This window comes from Stegostoma tigrinum, chromosome 17, assembly GCF_030684315.1.
Source record: "Stegostoma tigrinum isolate sSteTig4 chromosome 17, sSteTig4.hap1, whole genome shotgun sequence".
Lineage (NCBI taxonomy): Eukaryota > Metazoa > Chordata > Chondrichthyes > Orectolobiformes > Stegostomatidae > Stegostoma > Stegostoma tigrinum.
In genome coordinates this window covers 37,685,117-37,704,073 of record NC_081370.1, presented here as the reverse complement: position 1 = coordinate 37,704,073, position 18,957 = coordinate 37,685,117, and the positions used below count along the sequence as shown (strand labels likewise).

Sequence of the window (18,957 nt, the reverse complement as noted above, 5' to 3'; positions counted from 1 at the left end):
TAAAAAAGCTGGAGCACTGCTGGACAGTAAAAAGAAAAGTGATACGTTATTTTCCTTTTTATTGTTGATTTATACTGTATGAATACAAATACAAAGTTCTAGAAAGCTACAAAATGTCTACCACTTTTATTAGGAAGGCATTAAAATGTGTCATTAAAATGTGTCAAACATTTGCTGTAAAGGGCACACAACTTGTGTTTCAGTGATGATCAAATAATTGCACTTAACTGTCATGGATATTTAGGTTATCACACATCTGTACCAAGAAAGCTAAGATACATCCTTTATACAAAGCACCTTTAAAAAATTCTCTGCACACAAACCCTATAAATTTCATATAACTATCCATAGTAATGAGTTTACATTGAAGCCAACATTTTAAATGGTTATAACCAAAAAAAAGGTACCAGTACCTGCACATTAACAGCAATACAAACATACAGTACAGCTTGCAAGTTTGAGATAATCTCCTTCTTTGATAGTTGGTAAGTTAGTGTCCTTGTAAGCAGCTGCAAAGATCATTGGGATATATTTGCAGAAGGGCAGGATTTGAGGCAAGTGCTTGACATAAATTAAAAGGGCAAACATACCTATCCATGTTCAGCAGAAAAGTTTTTTTTTGAAAAAACAGAAGAACCACAGTATGATGATCAAATATATCAGAGCTCCCAGTATTGAAATCAGTGAAGATGTGAATTTCGCCTTTGAATTCAAGGGATGTGAGAAGTTTTAGTATTAATTCATTTTTGGGTGATTTATATATCAAAAAAGAATTTTAATCAAATTTACCAGCTGTATGTGTTATTAAAAGTAACCACTGACCATAGTTCAAAACATCAGTTAAAGCCACAATACCATTTCATACACATTACGTACAACACACAAAAATAAGCAAATGTTAAATTCAATGAGTTACTTTATAAATGTGAGCAGACACACATGGCAATAAACAACTGTTTACAGAAGGAACTTGTTGATAGGAAAAAAGTGAAAGGCTACTTAGGTTTAAAGGATACTGAACTCCTTTTATTGTCTTAACTCAGGCACATTTATTTTCTCCCTGGCTAATCTTCACTTGATCATGTCACAGGTCACAACTGCACACGGGCTGCAATAAAACCATTTGCCAGTGAGGAGGTAAGAGGGGCTGCTCTGGAAAAAGAACAGTTGAGCTGAAATCTATAAATAAATTTGCAGAATACTTGACCACAAAACGAGATACATAGTTCTAATGACCATCTACCATGCACTTGATTGCACTGGGTCACAAAGGTTAGAGAAACTCACATAAACCATTTTGCAATGCTCCATATGAAAACTGCCAATTCTACATTCTATTAGCATTTAAAGAACAACAGTAATCATTCATCACCACCCCCGTGCCCTCACAATTTGCTACCTTGTCAAAATAGCATAGTGACTAACAGCTTACATATACGAATAAGGCTTGTTTTGTATTTTTCAATCATTGAGACCTCAACTATTTGAGTTGTGCACGTGTGCAAGCATCTGTCTTTGTGTCAACATGCACAAATATGTCTGAGTGTGTGCGTCTTCATGTCTGTGTGCCACTCCCATGAACAGATTCACTTTTAATTTGAAAAGCCTCACACAATAGATCTGAAACACAAATGTTATTCCGGGCATAGAAAAAGTACTGCAGACCTCCAAAACGCATGTAACTAGTGATTAAATAAAATATTTTTCTGAAACGTGGTTTGACAGAAGGAAACAGGAATGAGGCTTTAGAAGAATTCAAAATTCATCCAACAAACAGATCCTTAATTTTCAGCTGTTTTTCTCATAGTGTATTATATATTGGTATAGTGTATTACTTATATTCTATTGCCCAGCTGTTCTAAAGTCATTGTCATAGCCTCAGTATCTACTGTAGCGTGTAATATGAAACATATTGGTAAGTTTACCTCTCTACATTAGGGGTCTGCATCTACGCACACTCCTCACAGTGCTTCCCTGCTACATTGAAAAGGGCTGCAAAAGCTTCTGATTGCTTCCTGTGGTTTATTCCACATCAGCAATGGGGAAGGGGGGGGGGGGCATTGAGTGGAGTGATTTATGATTCACTTTGAGGTTTTCTCTGCTGTTTGTCCTCCCACGTTCCCTCCAAAAGATTCACTCAAGAGCATTCTCACCACAAAATCACAAACTTCCAGGTTCAAGTCCCATCCAGCAACTTTTGTACAAAAAGTATTTGCGAGCAGTACATGCAGACGGGGTGCTGCCTTGTAACTAAGTCTTTTTTTCTCATAGGATGTGAGAATTGTGACCATGCCAGCATTTTTTTCTCATCCAATATTCCCTTCGAGCAGCTGCCTTAATCCGCTACACACCTTGAGGAGTAGGTGACATCCGTACTGCTGTCAGGGTTCAAGTTCCACAATTTTGACCCTATGACAGTGAAGGAATGACAACATAATTCCAAATCAGGATGAATTAACTTGGATGGAAACCTGCAGCTGGACATGTTCCCACATGTCTGGTACCTTTATATTTCTAAGAGGTCGGCATTGTGGGATTTCAAAGGTGCTGTCAAATTATTCTTTTTAAGTTGCTACAGTGCAAGTGGCAGATGCCATACAGTTATCACCGCAAGCTGGTGGTGGAATGAACGGGTTAAAGTAGCGAACAGGGTGTCAAATCACAATAACTGATTTGTCCAGAATGTTCTGGAGTTACTTGGTTGTTGGCGAAGCTGCATTCATCCAAGCAAATGGAGAGTATTCCACCACATTCTTGACTTGTTTCTTGTAGGAACAAGGTTAAAACTGAAACCCAACCCCTCCATCTCAGGTAGACATAAAATATACCATGGCATGATTCTGAAGAACAGCAGTGGAATTATTCCCAGAATCCTAACCAATACATATCACTCAATCAGCATCTCTAAAACATCTTATCTGGCCATGGGCACATTGCTCTTTGTGGGGAACCTGCTGTAAATAAATTGACTGCTGCATTTTCTGCATTATTACAGTCACTACATTTCCAGCATTATCTTATTGGTTGTAAAGCCCTTTGAAACATTCAGTGGTCATAAAAAAAATTGTATAAGTGTTTTTAAGTTGTTCTTTCTTTAAGCTCAAAGACAGAAAGCACTCAATAACTGACAAATTGTCAAATAGGATGCTCTGAACCAGAATTCCCAGGACTTCAGAGTATACTTCTTGTACTTTGGAAATTACACCTATCCAACCAATAATGGACAATGATTTCCATCATGCTATAGAATAGGGAAAGCTCAGAGGCAATGCTTATAGGAGCTCCTTAACATGTTTGAGGAGTTCATGACAGTCAATGTAGGGATAATGTTTCTGCTTGTGAAAAGTCCAGAATGACAGGAGTGACATGAATGAAGAATTTGCTTACACGAGGAATTAGTTGAGGTGTATAGCAAAGGGGTATTTAGGAGGAGCTAGGTAAACAGACGAAAGAGAAAAGAATAGAAGAACATGCTGATAGGTTTAGAAGATGATTGGTGAGAGGAGGCTGTTGTGAAGCATAAACACAAGCACCGATCGATTGGCTAAATGGTCTGCTTCTGTGCTGCAGAGTCTATACAAACACAAAGAGCCAAGCATCTTCCAGCCTTAAAACCCAAGTGAATACACATACATCAAGATCCAAGTCATTGCTGTGATGGGTGGAATCTCCAGATGGAAATTGATAAAGATCAACAGCACATAGGAAGAACACAAAACTACTGCTAACTAAACCTAGACCTGATTGCTCACGGATTAAACAGTCCATTGGTCAGTCTGAAGACAAAATTCAAAATAATGGTACAAGGGTTCAGGGACTTCAGATTATTATGAGAGAATGCAGAAGCTAGGATTGTTCTCCTTAGGGTGGAGAACGCTAAAGAAAGATTCAATCAAGATTCTCAAAATTATGAATGACCCTGATATATTTATTACCCAATCTGCTCTGGGTAATTACCAATAAATTCAACAGGGAATTTGGGAGAAAATTCTTCACCCAGAGAGTGGTGACAGAATGTGGACTTTACTACAACAGAAAGTGGGTGAACAGACAGATGTATTGGGCACATTGGGTAATCACACAAAGGAGAAAGGAATACAAGGATCCGCTAGGTGGATAAGAAGATGAGAGATGAAGGAGGCTGGTTGGGTTGGTTGTGGCCAAGGGTTTGTACTTGTGCTGTATATTCTACCTATTTTTATGTAAAATAAAAACAATATTTAATCTGTAGTTACATCACGTTGGAGGCGAGCACTGTATATTTCTTAAAAGGATAACTTAATCAGGATCATTTAATATACAATCCAAAGATTCTCCTACTTCCACAACAAGCACTGTATCCATGCAGTCTTGATGCTGATACAGTACAGCAAAGTTTTATCCAATAATCTTTTCAGGATTTCTCATACAACTGTGAAAATCCACTAAGATTCAAACTTTACAACATACGCTAAAAAAATAAATTACAATAATTTTGTTTTTTTTTGCTTCCGCTGTACAATTTTTTAACGTCTTTGAATCCAACTTATTTCTCTGAACACACTTCTAAATGTCAACATCAGATTTATTCCATTTCAATTTGCTTGCAATACTCAGCTCAGTAAAAGGCATTAAAGGTGACCACTTATTTATTTCTTATTTGGTTTCTGGTCTGCACACAATTTGATTTTCACTTGACTGAACATAGATCTTTTCTAGGCTGGAATATCAGAAAACAAAGGCACTTACGTGCTGGAGTGCAGGAAATGTATGAAGATCGTTATTTGGTCATTAGTTAGTAAAGGCATGTGACAAAACAGCTCGCTACACTTACAATCTGTTCTGCGCTGGTTGTATTCCAAACTGTGAAATAAGGTCCTTGTGTGACTGAATTGAAAGTGATCATCTGTCACTGGTATATAGTTGGTGCAACAATGTAATGCACTTTAAGTAAAAACTTCTCATCATACCTTTAAAATGTGTTTGGATTCACCAATCACAAGACAGGTATATTGGAAACTACCAAGCGACAAGACATAGCACATAACAAATCTCAAAGCACAAATTCTTCAATTTAAACATCCAGACCTACGGGTGGTCTGTATTTCTCATTGTATGCTATTAAGGCACTGATTAATCTACGCTTTGGCAGCACTGAATTAAAATTATATCAGGAAAAAACGTTACTAATAACGCATTAGAAACTTCCAGCATAGGAAAGAACTCTCAGCCTCAAAAACATCTTATTTGGATTTCACTGATTTCTTACAATGAACTGTGATCACAACAGTGTTTTTCATTTACAAGTTTAATTGTGTGAAGACAAAATGCTTTAAAACCATGGCATTTTCTCAAGTCCCTAAAAATGAACAATTAGTGACTGTGCCACTGCCAAATATTCCGAATTACAGAAGTTCCAACTTAAATACAAAAGCTGACACATTAAACTGGGTTTGTTTACATGATCATTACCTTACCTGCTGAGTTAACGTGGAAAATGCACACATGCAAGTACCAAAGTTGAGACACAAGAAAAACTGAGACAGCCCACGAGAGAATTTCACATCTCGAAAGGAATCAAGTGCTCAGGACAGAGAAACCTCTTTAGTCCCCTTATATGCCTGAATGTAATGCTGCTCAATTCTCGCTGGCAGTTTCTTTTAGCCCACAGAAATAAACACCACCGAACAATCATCAACTTAAGAACACAAATCACACTGGTTCACTTGCAAGCCTCTTGAAGGGAGCAACTTTACAAACATAAATTGGGACCATATTTTTGAGCACTGAACTAACTCCCTGTGGTTTTTCTAAACATTCACTTCTCCCCGGCGCAAAAAATACACTTTCTTTTTCCAAAGTAAATTTCCAAAGACTATTACAAAATAGAATTATAGAAATGTACTAACACACTGTGCTGTGTTTTTTCTACTTCACAGTATTGTCAAAAATTGTCATATGGTCATTGTTTTATTTTGGTATTAGAAAGCCCCCATTTCATCCTGATCCAAGATCTAAGAGAATACTCCACCTATCTGCATACAAATATATATCCCCTGCAAACTATCACCAGGACTGAGCCAAGACTTATTTGTGGGTCGGAAAGGGCCAGGTGGACAAATGCTTGGTTTTTCCTGTGAAAAGTGAACTTTTTTATTTTTACATATCAGAACTCTGACTTTAACGTTTCCATGTATATTCGCAAAGCAAAGAGCTTGAATCTTCAGAAACGTTGTAGTGCCTGAACAGTTTTGCATTTACACATGTTTGGGAAGCTACCCCTAACAAGGCTCTGAAAATAACATCGTTTTTTCTGCAATTAAAAAGTTTTAAAAAATTGTGCATTCTCTGAAGATATTGTGAAGAATATTGTCACATCAAGTGGCTGAAACAGATTGAATCAACCAATCAATAATGGATATACTTCTGTTGCAGGTCTGCCCCCTCAGTTCTAAAAACATAGCATCTACCGTCATTTTGAAGATTGTTTGGCTGCTTTTACTGTAGGTTTTGATTGAATTTTTCATATAGTTAGTATTGCATGTTATGTATTCCAATTTAAATAACATCTAAAAAATAAGGAGTGTGTGTTTTTATTTTTACTAAAAAAAAGGAACCTGAAAACAAACAGATCTGGTGACTGTTAAATGACTGACATTCTCTCAGCAACATTGCAAAACCTGTTGACTTGAAGCCACGAACTTCATCCTGATGCTATCTCCTGCATATTCACATCTTGATAAATATATACCTGTGAATATACCATCTTTGGGAAAAAACCTCTTTAAATAAATTATCTTTACATAGGCAGACAGTCATCCCACAGTTAAATGCATTGTGTCTACAATCATTATGTTCTTTTTTTTGTATCTTCTGTTGCCACAGAAAAACCTGTACTGACTAGGCGACACCCCCACAATTACTAAAAGAAATTTTTTTCAGACATGACAGTCCAATTTTCATAATGTAGTATCCAACAAACAGGCATTTTTCTTTAAAAAAACATTTTGAAGCACATGTAATTCAATATAAAAAGCTATCACAAGGTACCATAATTCACAGCTGTTGATGTACATATACACACACGCTCACACTCACACACATTAAAAAGGCTACCCACATCAAAACTCAGATGTGTTCTTGGTGTATCAATTGATTTGAGGCACTGCCACATGTAATGAGGTTTTAAGTCTATCGAGCTGCAGCTGTGTGTTTCTTTTCTCTCCAGAACGGAATGAATCTTCCGAGGATTACTCCTTCATAAGCCGATAGGTGTGATGCTGTGCTCCATGTTCGCTGGTTGAGACCTCAAAAACACACGCCATGCACAGAAGCGTCTCCTGTGTATCCCTGTTTGTTACCACCTATGGCAAACAAACAATAAAACCATAGCACCTTTTTTGCATTATAGAAAACAAAACAGCAATCTGCATATGGACATTAATGCGGTAAAGTACCCCAAGATGATTTTCAGGCAAATTTTGACCCTAGTCATACAAGGAAGTGTTAGGACATGTTTCCAAAACCATTTAAGATCTCCATTCTTGCTTTCAAATCTATCCATGGGCCTGTACCCTACGCTATACCAGCAGCTTCTATTAGTCATACAGCACTCAAGATATTCAAGCTGTTCTAATTCTAGTTTTAGCTTAATCCCAATTCTCATTGTACCACCATTTGCAGCCTTGGCTTCAGCTGTTTTATTTTATTTATTCATAGAATAGAGAAATTGCTTGCTGAGCCTGTGTTTATCACCCATCTCTAGTCTTTTGAAAATCTCTTAAAAGTCTCTTGAAAATTCCAATTGCTCTGGTGCCAGACATTTTGAGAGTGTTCCAGCTTTCCACTGCTTGTTATGTGAAAAAGTGCTCTGTATTTCCACTCTGGTTCGGCCCAGCTCCAATTTTAAGATTGAATATCATTGCTCCACCTCATTTTGAATTCAAAAACTAAAGGAAATGGTTTCACTCTCTCTTCAGGAGGGCTGTGCTGATGAGGAGCCAGCACTGCTGCAAGACCTGCCTCCATGAGAGTGTGATTCCCCTCAGTGCTGCCTCATCACGGTGCACCCGCAGTTCTGAAAAGAAGCCTCCACCTAAATTTTGCACTCAGGCTTCTGCAACAGGGTCTGTTTTGAGAGGAGGATTCTAGCCACAAAATGAACTAATGTCAATTTAAGCATTCACTCAAGCTCAGGGGCTACAAGAGTTTCTTCAAGGGTACAATATCAATAAAGGTAACGTCAGTAATCAGAATTCTGGAGTTTTAAATTAGCTCAAAAAGACAACTCACCAACAAAATAGTGAAGTTTTCCAAAACACTGTTCATCATGTACTTTTCCGGTAAGTGTTTAAGCTTGTGAATAAAGTTGATCATATATTCACACATGGGAGAACGGTTTATTCTGTACACAAAACGCCCGTTCTCAAACCTTGCATACTCAGTCTAGGAGAAAAGAAGAAAGAAATGATTAACACAAGAACTTTCGATAAGGTTGAGTCTCCCTTCAGACATGCTCAAATCCAATTCATCAGAAATTTCAAGGATCGGTTTTGCAACGTTACACATATAGCTAATGCCTGCATTAAGGCTCCCCTAACCGCTGCGGACAACTAGAGAAAATAAATTCACAAGATAACTAAAGGGAAGGAAGGTCATTTAGATCATCTTAACCTATCCAGGCAGAGCTCTAGATCTGCATCTTGTTTGCATTGATTATTAATTTATTTCAGGGACAAGTCCACGTGTTAGTTGCTCTGTGAAGCTTTCTGGTCGAAATTTACCACCTTCTGGCTTGGACCCACATCCTTTCCAGTTAGGTGAAATAGTAGTTTAGATTTATTAAATTGATATCTATACGGTCAGCTCTCATAACTTGTTCTCCATTGAAAATCTCAATTTCTATCAACAGGAACACTTAATTTCTTTTTACGTTTGGACCCCAGTTTTAGTTATCCCTTGAGAAGGTGGTACTAAGTCACCTCCTTGTCAGGCTATATCCCACATGGTGATGATATGCCCTGAGGTTAAGGGTCGAGTTTCATGATTTTTACCTATCAATAACAAAGGAACAGTGCAATATTTCCAATCCAGAATGGTTGTGAGACTTGAAGGAAAGACTGGAAATGACAACGACATTCTGGTGCGCCTACTGCTTTTGGTTTGCAGATAGCAGAGATCACAAGTTTTGGAATTGGTGTCGAAGGACCTTGGTGGGTCGCAACGTTATACCATCTACGTGATACAGACTTTAGCTATGTGTGTCTGTGCGTAATGGAAGGAAGAGCTCCAGACTCTACCACCTGTTTGAAGAATTACTTATCTTCTCTCCTAGATAACCTGGCCCTGATTTTAAGATGATATCCCCTTTGTCTTACTGACTTACTCACCAGCAGGACAGGTTTCTTGTTCAACACAGAATTAAAAATATAAAACACAGAGCTAGGCCTATTGATGCAAATGGCCCGTGTTGCGATTTAAATTCCACACAAGTCTCCTCTGAAATCTGCTTTTCCAAATCTGACAGCATATTCATTTATTCCCTGCTTCTTCTTGCACATCTTCTATTTTCGCTTTCTGTATCTCCCTGTGGTAGTGACATCCATGTTCACAAGGCTTTCTGATTAAAGTCCTTTCTCCTGAATTCACTATTGGGTTCATTACTGACTACCTGATGCTCATGATTCTTAATTCTGCTTCTGATTAAACACAGAAACACTTCCGTTACACCTTCTCTGTCAAATATTTTAATACAAATGAATCTTTGCTGAACATTTTGATTCCTGGCCTAACAATTTCTTTGAAAATTCTATATAAAGTTTCAATCAAATTAGCCTTCAACTTTCAACATTCCATGGAATGATAAACCTAGCTTAATTAACCCCCGTTCAAAATATAAAAACAGAGAAGCCTGGTATTGGTCTTGTGACTCTACACCACACTCCATCAGGGCTAGGTCTGTGGAAAATATGAAGTACAACAGAAAATTTGCAAGTCACATATGAAAAAATCTTGCTTTGCACTACCAATAATTTTAAGTGGTAAATTCAATCTTAGTCTTGCTTAACATTTGATTTTGAGTCCTAGCTTGGATTTAAGTTTCTCAGGCACGGTCAGGTCATGAGGGGAAGGCAAGGGGCCAACCATGTAGAATGTAATCCACTCTTGAAGCCCGTGAACATGGTGTTAGCATTTGTACTTATAATGTTGTCGGAATATATTTAACAAAGGTGAGGATGTGGAACAGAAGAATGTATTTTAGTTCTGCCCCGCATCCACCCACCCACAAAAAACAAACGCTGGCCACATTCTCACCTGACAAAGACAGCACCCTTCCAATGGCAGCAGCTATTATGGACGAGTGGACGTGGCAACTCCAAAGTACATGGGAACAGGAGCCCACGTTCCTAAACTTCTGCGCTGTGTGAAGCTGCCAAATCATACTGGGACCTCTCCTTACATAAGAAGGGTGGCCCTCCCATCATCAGTGCAATGCCCAGAGACAACATGGGCTTTGATTGGTCACTAAGTGGTTCAAGTAGCCCCTGAGCACATCAGTCATTGGCCACCATTTCCGTCACTAGCAAGTTGGGTTGGTGTTGGGTAGATGATTGTCTGTCATTTACTTCTGCTTCTCAAGGTGACTAAGAAAGGTCTATAAATGCAGGGCAATTCCCATAATAGCAGTCCAGAAACAAAGACATACAAATCCATTTAAGTACACTGAGCTGGGAACACTAATATTCATTTCAACTAGTCTGTTCCATCAAGGTTAACTTAAAAACAAAGCCTCTATAGCAGTCTATTATAAACAATATGAAGTCTTCAAGTTGAAAAGGCAGCTAAATTAACAGGAGAGATTCTTGAATTTGTAAACAGCAGAATAAAAGTTTATTGCATCCAAGTTGTTTTATCTTGAACAAACTCACCTCTACTTTTTCAACTACTTGTTTTCCAAATGAGCAAACCTTGGTTGAGCAAGTGATTGTCATGTTTTCTGAGCTCTCATACTGACTAGTGACTCCATAAAATGCTCCTGCATCATCTTGAATATTGCAATTCAAGTCAGCCTATTGGATAAAGAGAGATTTAAATCACAACACAAAGTTTCAGAAGAGGAAGCAAATATCATGCTTCTGAAAAGACAGGCAATTCTACTATTCCTTTCACAATGACAGAACATTACAGTGCTTAAGAGCCAAAGAAGTGCTTTATACATGCAGTAATCGTGGTAATATAGGAATTGTATCAGTCAATTTGTACAAAGCAAGGTCTCCATAACAACAAAAAAAAATTTATTTTAGCAATGCTTGCTGCTGGATAAATACTGGTCAGGCAACCAGACAGCACTGCACTGCACTTTGTCAATGCGATACGACAGTATTTTTCATGCCCAGAGTGGGCAGGTGGTTTATGTCTCTTCCAAGAGACAGCACGTTAGGCAGTGCGGTGCTCCCTCAATACGGTCAGGAGTTTCACTTAATTTTGTGCACAAATCTCTTGGATGGATTTCCAATCCATGTCATTATAGCTCAGAGGAAGGAGTACTATCCACTGAGCCACAGCAAAGACTTCAACAATCTTGGGGCAGCACAGTGATTAGCACAGCTGCCTGACAGCGTATTGGATCTGGGTTCACTTCCAGCCTCGGGCAACTGTGTGGAGTTTGCACATTCTCCTCGTGTCTGCGTGGGTTTCCTCTGGGTGCTCCAGTTTCCTCCCACAGTCCAAAGATGTACAGGCTGGTGGGTGGGCCTTGGGAAAAGCAGGGTTACAAGGACAGGGTAGGGGACTGAGCCTGGGTAGGGTACTCTTTGGAGGGCCAGTGTGGACCAAACAGGCTGCTTCCACACTGTAGGGATTTAATCATTCTGTAATACAAACAAAACAGCTCAGAATCGGGATGATGGCAAAGTGCTCAACAGTCAATGAGCTGCTTCTGAAGTTCAGTCAGAGTTACTTTGACATTCACATTAGCCCATCAGTACATGACAAGATCCAACAAACAGCAATTCAGATGGATCGCTGGTTCACCTAATTTGGTAATCCAGATTGAAGAACGTCAGGGGAAAAATGCTTCCCTCCCCCGGCTAAACTAGTTCGGTGGGACCTTTTTACATTCGACTGATCAGAGAGGGTTCTTGGTTGGCCTCGGATTTCCTCACTATTACATTCAAAAACCTAGATCACAAGCTCAAATCTCTAACATGATTTAGTGAAAGCGTTTAATAACTGCAGATTTGCTGTTTTTGAAGCTAATCTGCACCTGTAACAATTTGTGATGCTTCTATGTTTGAAAGCTTGTATAAAATAAACACAGGATGTACAATATCTTTGGAACACTTTGGTTCGAGGCACTGCTTTATTAGTTAATTGCTGAGATTAACATATTACTCATGTAAATACCCAGGGTACAAAGTAACAATTTTATATGTTTGTTCTCATGTCACTTGGCTATTCTGCTCAACTGAAATTGTAACAAGAGAGGGGGGCTGGAAAACAGAGGGGGGGGGGGAGAGGGGTGGGTGTGAGACAGAGGGGGGGGTGTGAGACAGAGGGGGGGTGTGAGACAGAGGGGGGGGTGTGAGACAGAGGGGGGGGGTGGGAGACAGAGGGGGGGGGTGGGAGACAGAGGGGGGGGGGTGGGAGACAGAGGGGGGGGGTGGGAGACAGAGGGGGGGGGTGGGAGACAGAGGGGGGTGGAAGAGAGAGGGGGGGTGTAAGAGAGAGAGGGGGTGGAAGAGAGAGGGGGGGTGGAAGAGAGAGGGGGGGTGGAAGAGAGAGGGGGGGTGGAAGAGAGAGGGGGGGTGGAAGAGAGAGGGGGGTGGAAGAGAGAGGGGGGTGGAAGAGAGAGGGGGGTGGAAGAGAGAGGGGGTGTGGAAGAGAGAGGGGGTGTGGAAGAGAGAGGGGGTGTGGAAGAGAGAGGGGGTGTGGAAGAGGGGGGAGGTGTGGAAGAGAGAGGGGGGTGTGGAAGAGAGAGGGGGGGTGGAAGAGAGAGGGGGGGTGGAAGAGAGAGGGGGGGTGGAAGAGAGAGGGGGGGTGGAAGAGAGAGGGGGGTGTGGAAGAGAGAGGGGGGTGTGGAAGAGAGAGGGGGGTGTGGAAGAGAGAGGGGGGGTGGAAGAGAGAGGGGGGGTGGAAGAGAGAGGGGGGGTGGAAGAGAGAGGGGGGGTGGAAGAGAGGGGGGGGGTGGAAGAGAGGGGGGGGGTGGAAGAGAGGGGGGGGGTGGGGGGCAGGAGAAGGGGAGGGAAAGAGAGAGAAAGAGCGAGAGCGAGCAAGCTTGAGATCAGACTGCCAGTGTCTTAGACTTTGGCAATAATTGCTGCCAGCTCTGGTACAATTACTTTTGGAAGGCTGTCACATACTATACACCCTTACCGCCCACAACAATGAACAACATGTTGTTTAACCTGCTTCAGTTTTCACAACAAATCTATTGGATATTTTACAGACAAATTATTAGTACTGAACATTCTAAAGAAATACATAGTTGACACTGGTCACAGGATAATACATGCCATGAAGAAGGGAGCTGCATAAACAACAAGTCTTCTGATGGAAATCCTGGATGAGAATAACACTAGAACTTTGTCAAACTGAATAATGAAATTCAAACACCAAGTCCTTTTGGAAACCAAGCCAGCCTAAACGAAGTTATTATGCACAGTACTGGATTTAGTTTTTGTTTTAAAATCACCCCACAAATACAAGTTCCTATTTTTCCAATTCTTCCTCTAGCTTTCCTGGAATCAAGATGTTTGTTTTTGATGGTCAATGCCCTCACATAAACGACAACAGTCTTCCACACATTAATTCTTCAGTGGGTAGTATTCGAACATAGAACATTACAGCACAGTACAGGCCCTTCAGTCCTCGATGTTGTGCCGACCTGTCATACCGATGTGAAGCCCATCTAGCCTATACTATTCCATGTACATCCATATGCTTGTCCAATGATGACTTAAATGTACTTAAAGTTGGCGAATCTAATACCGTTGCAGGCAAAGCGTTCCATTCCCTTACTACTCTCTGAGTAAAGAAACTACCTCTGACATCTGTCCTATATCTTTCACCCCTCAATTTAAAGCTATGCCCCCTCGTGCTCGCCAGCACCATCCTAGGAAAAAGGCTCTCCCTATCCACCCTATCTAACCCTCTGATTGTTTTATATGTCTCAATTAAGTCACCTCTCATCCTTCTTCTCTCTAATGAAAACAGCCTCAAGTCCCTCAGCCTTTCCTCATAAGACCTTCCTCCATAACAGGCAACATCCTAGTAAATCCCCTCTGCACCCTTTCCAAAGCTTCCACATCCTTCTTATAATGCGGTGACCAGAACTGTACGCAATACTCCAAGTGCGGCCGCACCAGAGTTTTGTACAGCTTCACCATAACCCCTTGGTTACGGAACTCGATCCCTCTATTAATAAAAGCTAAAACACTGTATGCCTTCTTAACAGCCCTGTCAACCTGGGTGGCAACTTTCAATGATCTGTGTACATGGACACCGAGATCTCTCTGCTCATCTACACTACTAAGAATCTCACCATTAGCCCAGTACTTTGCCTTCCGGTTACTCCTACCGAAGTGCATCACCTCACACTTGTCTGCATTAAACTCCACTTGCCACCTCTCAGCCCAGCTCTGCAGCTTATCTATGTCTCTCTGCAACCTACAGCATTCTTCGTCACTATCCACAACTCCACCGACCTTAGTGTCATCTGCAAATTTACTAACCCATCCATCTACGCCCTCATCCAGGTCGTTTATAAAAATGACGAACAGCAGTGGACCCAACACCGACCCGTGCAGTACACCATGAGTAACTGGTCTCCAGGATGAACATTTCCCATCAACTACCACCCTCTGTCTTCTTTCAGCAAGCCAACTTCTGATCCAAACTGCTATATCTCCCACAATTCCATTCCTCCGCATTTTGTACAATAGCCTACTGTGGGGAACCTTATCGAACGCTTTGCTGAAATCCACATACACCACATCAACCGGTTTACTCTCATCTACATGTTTGGTCACCTTCTCAAAGAACTACCCTTCACAAAACCGTGCTGACTATCCCTAATCAATTTATTCTTTTCTCGATGATTATAAATCCTATCACTTATAACCTTTTCCAACACTTTACCAACAACTGAGGTAAGGCTCACTGGTCTATAATTACCAGGGTTGCCTCTACTCCCCTTCTTGAACAGGGGAACCACATTCGCTATCCTCCAGTCGTCTAGCACTATTCCTGTAGACAATGACGAGTTAAAGATCAATGCCAAAGGCCCTGCAATCTCCTCCCTGGCTTCCCAGAGGATCCTAGGATAAATCCCATCTGGCCCAGGGGACTTATCTATCTTCACCCTCTGTAGGATTTCTAATACCTCTTCGTTGTGAGCCTCAATCCCACCTAGTCTAGTAGCCTGTATCTCAGTATTCTCCTCGACAACATTGTCGAAAAATATTCATTTAGTGCTTCCCCTATCTCCTCTGACTTCACACACAACTTCCCAATACTATTCTTGATTGGCCCTAATCTTACTTTCATCATTCTTTTATTCCTTAAATACCTATAGAAAGCCTTAGGGTTTACCCTGATCCTATCGGCCAACAACTTCTCATGTCTCCTCCTGGCTCTTCTGAGCTCTCTCTTTAGGTCTTTGCTGGCTACCTCGTAACCTTCCAACGCCCTAACTGAGCCTTCACATCTCATCCTAACATTAGCCTTCTTCTTCCTCTTGACCAGAGATTCCACTTCCTTCGTAAACCATTTGTTCCTCTCAGTAAGAATGTCATGCGTTCAAGTCCCCCGTCAGATATTTAAACCTAAAGTCCGTGCTCATCCAAATCTCCATTTCCTTCATCCCCACCAATGGCAGCTGTGACTTTCTGGTGCCCAGACACTAAATTCTGGAAATCCCCACACAAATGCCTCTACCCATCTCCTATGGCTACAGAGCAGGTCACATGTTAGGAATTCTGTAGCATGAAGCTCACCTCTGTTTTCCCAATACCTGTTCACCACCTACAAGGGCAAGTCGAGATTGTGATGGACGTCTTTCCACTTGTCTGGATGAGTGCAGGTACAACATTACTAATGATGACTAATGCCATTCAGGTCAAAGAAATCCTCTTTATTGGCACTCCACCCATCAACTACAACATTCACTCCCTCTGCCACCAAGTGTACAGTGACAACAGTGTGTACCACTTACAAGATATAAGACAACAACTCACCAATGCTCCTTCAACAGCAGCTTCCATACCTATTAGCTCTATCACCTGGATGAACAAGAATAGAAAGGACAGATGCACCATCACCCACAGGTTTCTCTCCCACCTACACATCATGCTGATTTGGAACTATCTCCCCACTCCTTCAGTGTCACTGGGTCAAAACCCTGAAAACACCCTTTTAACATACCAAGGACTGCAGGAGTTTAGAAACGCAGCTCATCACCACCACATTTAGGGATGAGCGATAAATCTGTGGCTAAGCTAGAGATACACACATCTGACATACCAATAAAAAAAGATGTTCTATGAAACTTCTTTCATTCACTAAGCATAAACCAACTTGCCCTAGTATTTCCTTGACTGGCTCAGTATTAAATTCTAACAGTACGTAACAAGACAGTGTAAGATGCTTCATAGGAGTGAATAGAAGATCACAAGGTGTTGAGAAAGAGATTACACAAACTTGGAATTAAGGAGGAAGTTTCCCACTGATGGGACAAAGAGAAGGGAATGTTAGTTAAATTCAGTGCCAGGCCATTCCAGAGAGAACGTAGGAAACATTTCTTCATGCAAGAAATGTGAAAACTCTCTCAAAAACTATTAAATGATCATTCAAAATCTGATAGAACATCTTGGTTGACAAAGGCACCTGGAGCTAAGGCAGTTGGAATATAATCAAAACAGGAATTGCTGGCGAAACACAGCTTTCATAGGGAGAAAGCAGAGTTAACGTTTTGAGTTTACTGACTCTTCAGAAATGATAGCAACCTTGTCTTCAGTATAAATACCCCTTTTTCCTAGTTGCTATTGGTCTACAGGTTTATTCTGAATCAACTACAACAATGGAATGATTAATCCCCTGCAAAAGAACATGTTTTTATTTGTTGTGGACATCCCTGTAAAGAGCACTTCATGTAAATTTTGCACCCAAATGGTTCATTTGTTCAATGCAACTCACATGGTCTCCAGCTTGACGGCGTGAATAGGTCATGAGTTAACAGCAACTTCCTGTGTCAGTAAATATCAAATATATTAACCAGAAAAATTGTGAGCTGAACAGCAGGCCTTGTAAAGTAATTCTCCAAATGTTAGCAAAATTATAGTTTTTTGATCGTCCAAGAAGTTTTACCAGAACTACGATTTTCTACTTAGATTCAACAGATGCTGGCTTTAAAATGCTGTAGACAAAAAAGTTTCCAAGTTTGAAGGACAAGAATGATTTGTGTATTAATACAATTGAAATTCACTCTGGTTAACAGGATTGGTGAGTTAAACCTTGGATCAATGAACTAAATTTAATAATAAAACCAATTATTGTAAATGTTCAACAATTCAACCTGTGCCTCATACCTTGTGACTGCTGAACAATCCGTCTTCACCCATGCAGTATTGAAAGAAACTTTATTTTATCCAAATCTCTGCATCCTGTTTGCCCATCATCCCTTCGTATACCAGAATTAACAATCCTTCAACACACTGACTTCAAAATCGTCATTTAAAATTTCCTCTTCCACCCTGAATAGAATGCCCAGCACAGAAGCAGTCACCAGCCCAACAAGTCTATGCTCCACATGAGTTTCCTCCCATTCTACTTCCTTTAATTATATTAAGATATCCATCTATTTCCTTCTCTCAAGTGCAGTTAGCTTCCCTTAAAAGCATCAATGCTACAATAGATTGCACTAAATTGCATTTTTGTCAGATCTTAATTATTGTGAAAAATACATAAGTAGTCATGGTATAAATTAAGATTTGATAGATGAAGAAACAGCAATTCTTGATTCTATGAGCTATTTTGTGCAAACATAATACACAACTGAACCTTAGTGCACTGTGTACAAAATATAACATTCCAAACAATGCCCTCATCTCATATTTCCGACATTATGGTCTTCCAGTTAATTTCTACATAACTAGTACATCTTCACCAAAATACATTTCTCTTATCAAGGACAACGGCCAGTAAAACATGACATAGTTTTTCTACCTCCAAGAGCATGAACAAACATACCATATTCAAACATGTTAGATCACTATGAAGCTGCTAACTTACATCTTTCACCTCTTGGGAAGTTGGCCTGTCCTGTTCCCCATTTAATCTGTTGTTGAAATCTTCAGTTGGTGGGAATTTATCTTTGCAAAGCCAACAATCCTGCTCTATCACTCTCAGCAACTTCGACTGTGCGCGGAGGAAGATGACTTAATAGTCGCTTTCAGGAGTACAGGAATTTTGACTTTGAAAGGGAAATATTTTGTAGGCTGTGGGGAAAGAGGAGGAGGTGGTGCATCTATCTGGATAACCCTTTCAAAGACTTGGCAAAGCCACAACGGACCAAGTTCCCTGCTTCGGTGCTGAGATATAAATTTATGGCTGTCAAGTAGACATCACTTTTTTTTCCCAATCTAAAATCATGCTGAAAAAGCATTGAGCTACAAACCTTGCAAACCCCAAACAGAAAGATAGTCAGTCAACAAGTCAGTCAGTACAGTCATGAGGTTTTCTCTTGATCATTGGGCTCAAATTCCCAGCCTAGCGTGTCATCTGAACTAGCCTTTGTTGACCTGATGCCATTTTGTGAGCTCTTAAACAGGCCACAAGATGGAGCTCTTTGCAGCCAGGATGGAATAAAACTCAGGAGTTCTTAACAAGGCTTAGAAAAATCAAAACTTCCTGGAAGGCCAGAAGTAAAACATTCTTGTTGCAGTCACAGTCAGGGACTGCCAAACAGGATTGCTGTGGGCG

General features: G+C 40.5%; 1 protein-coding gene across 1 annotated transcript in view; it reads right to left on the bottom strand.

Annotated features, from left to right (window-relative positions):
• Positions 1 to 22: 22 nt before the first annotated feature.
• The window catches only part of LOC125459178 (transcriptional enhancer factor TEF-1), a 202,580-nt gene continuing 183,645 nt past the window's right edge, over positions 23 to 18,957 (bottom strand). The window contains exons 11-13 of the mRNA XM_048545230.2: positions 10,908 to 11,048; positions 8,272 to 8,424; positions 23 to 7,343 (exon numbers count right to left, since the gene is read on the bottom strand). Coding sequence (XP_048401187.1) covers positions 7,230 to 7,343; positions 8,272 to 8,424; positions 10,908 to 11,048 — 408 coding nt within the window. The 3' untranslated portion in view covers positions 23 to 7,229. The remainder of the gene's footprint in view (positions 7,344 to 8,271; positions 8,425 to 10,907; positions 11,049 to 18,957) is intronic.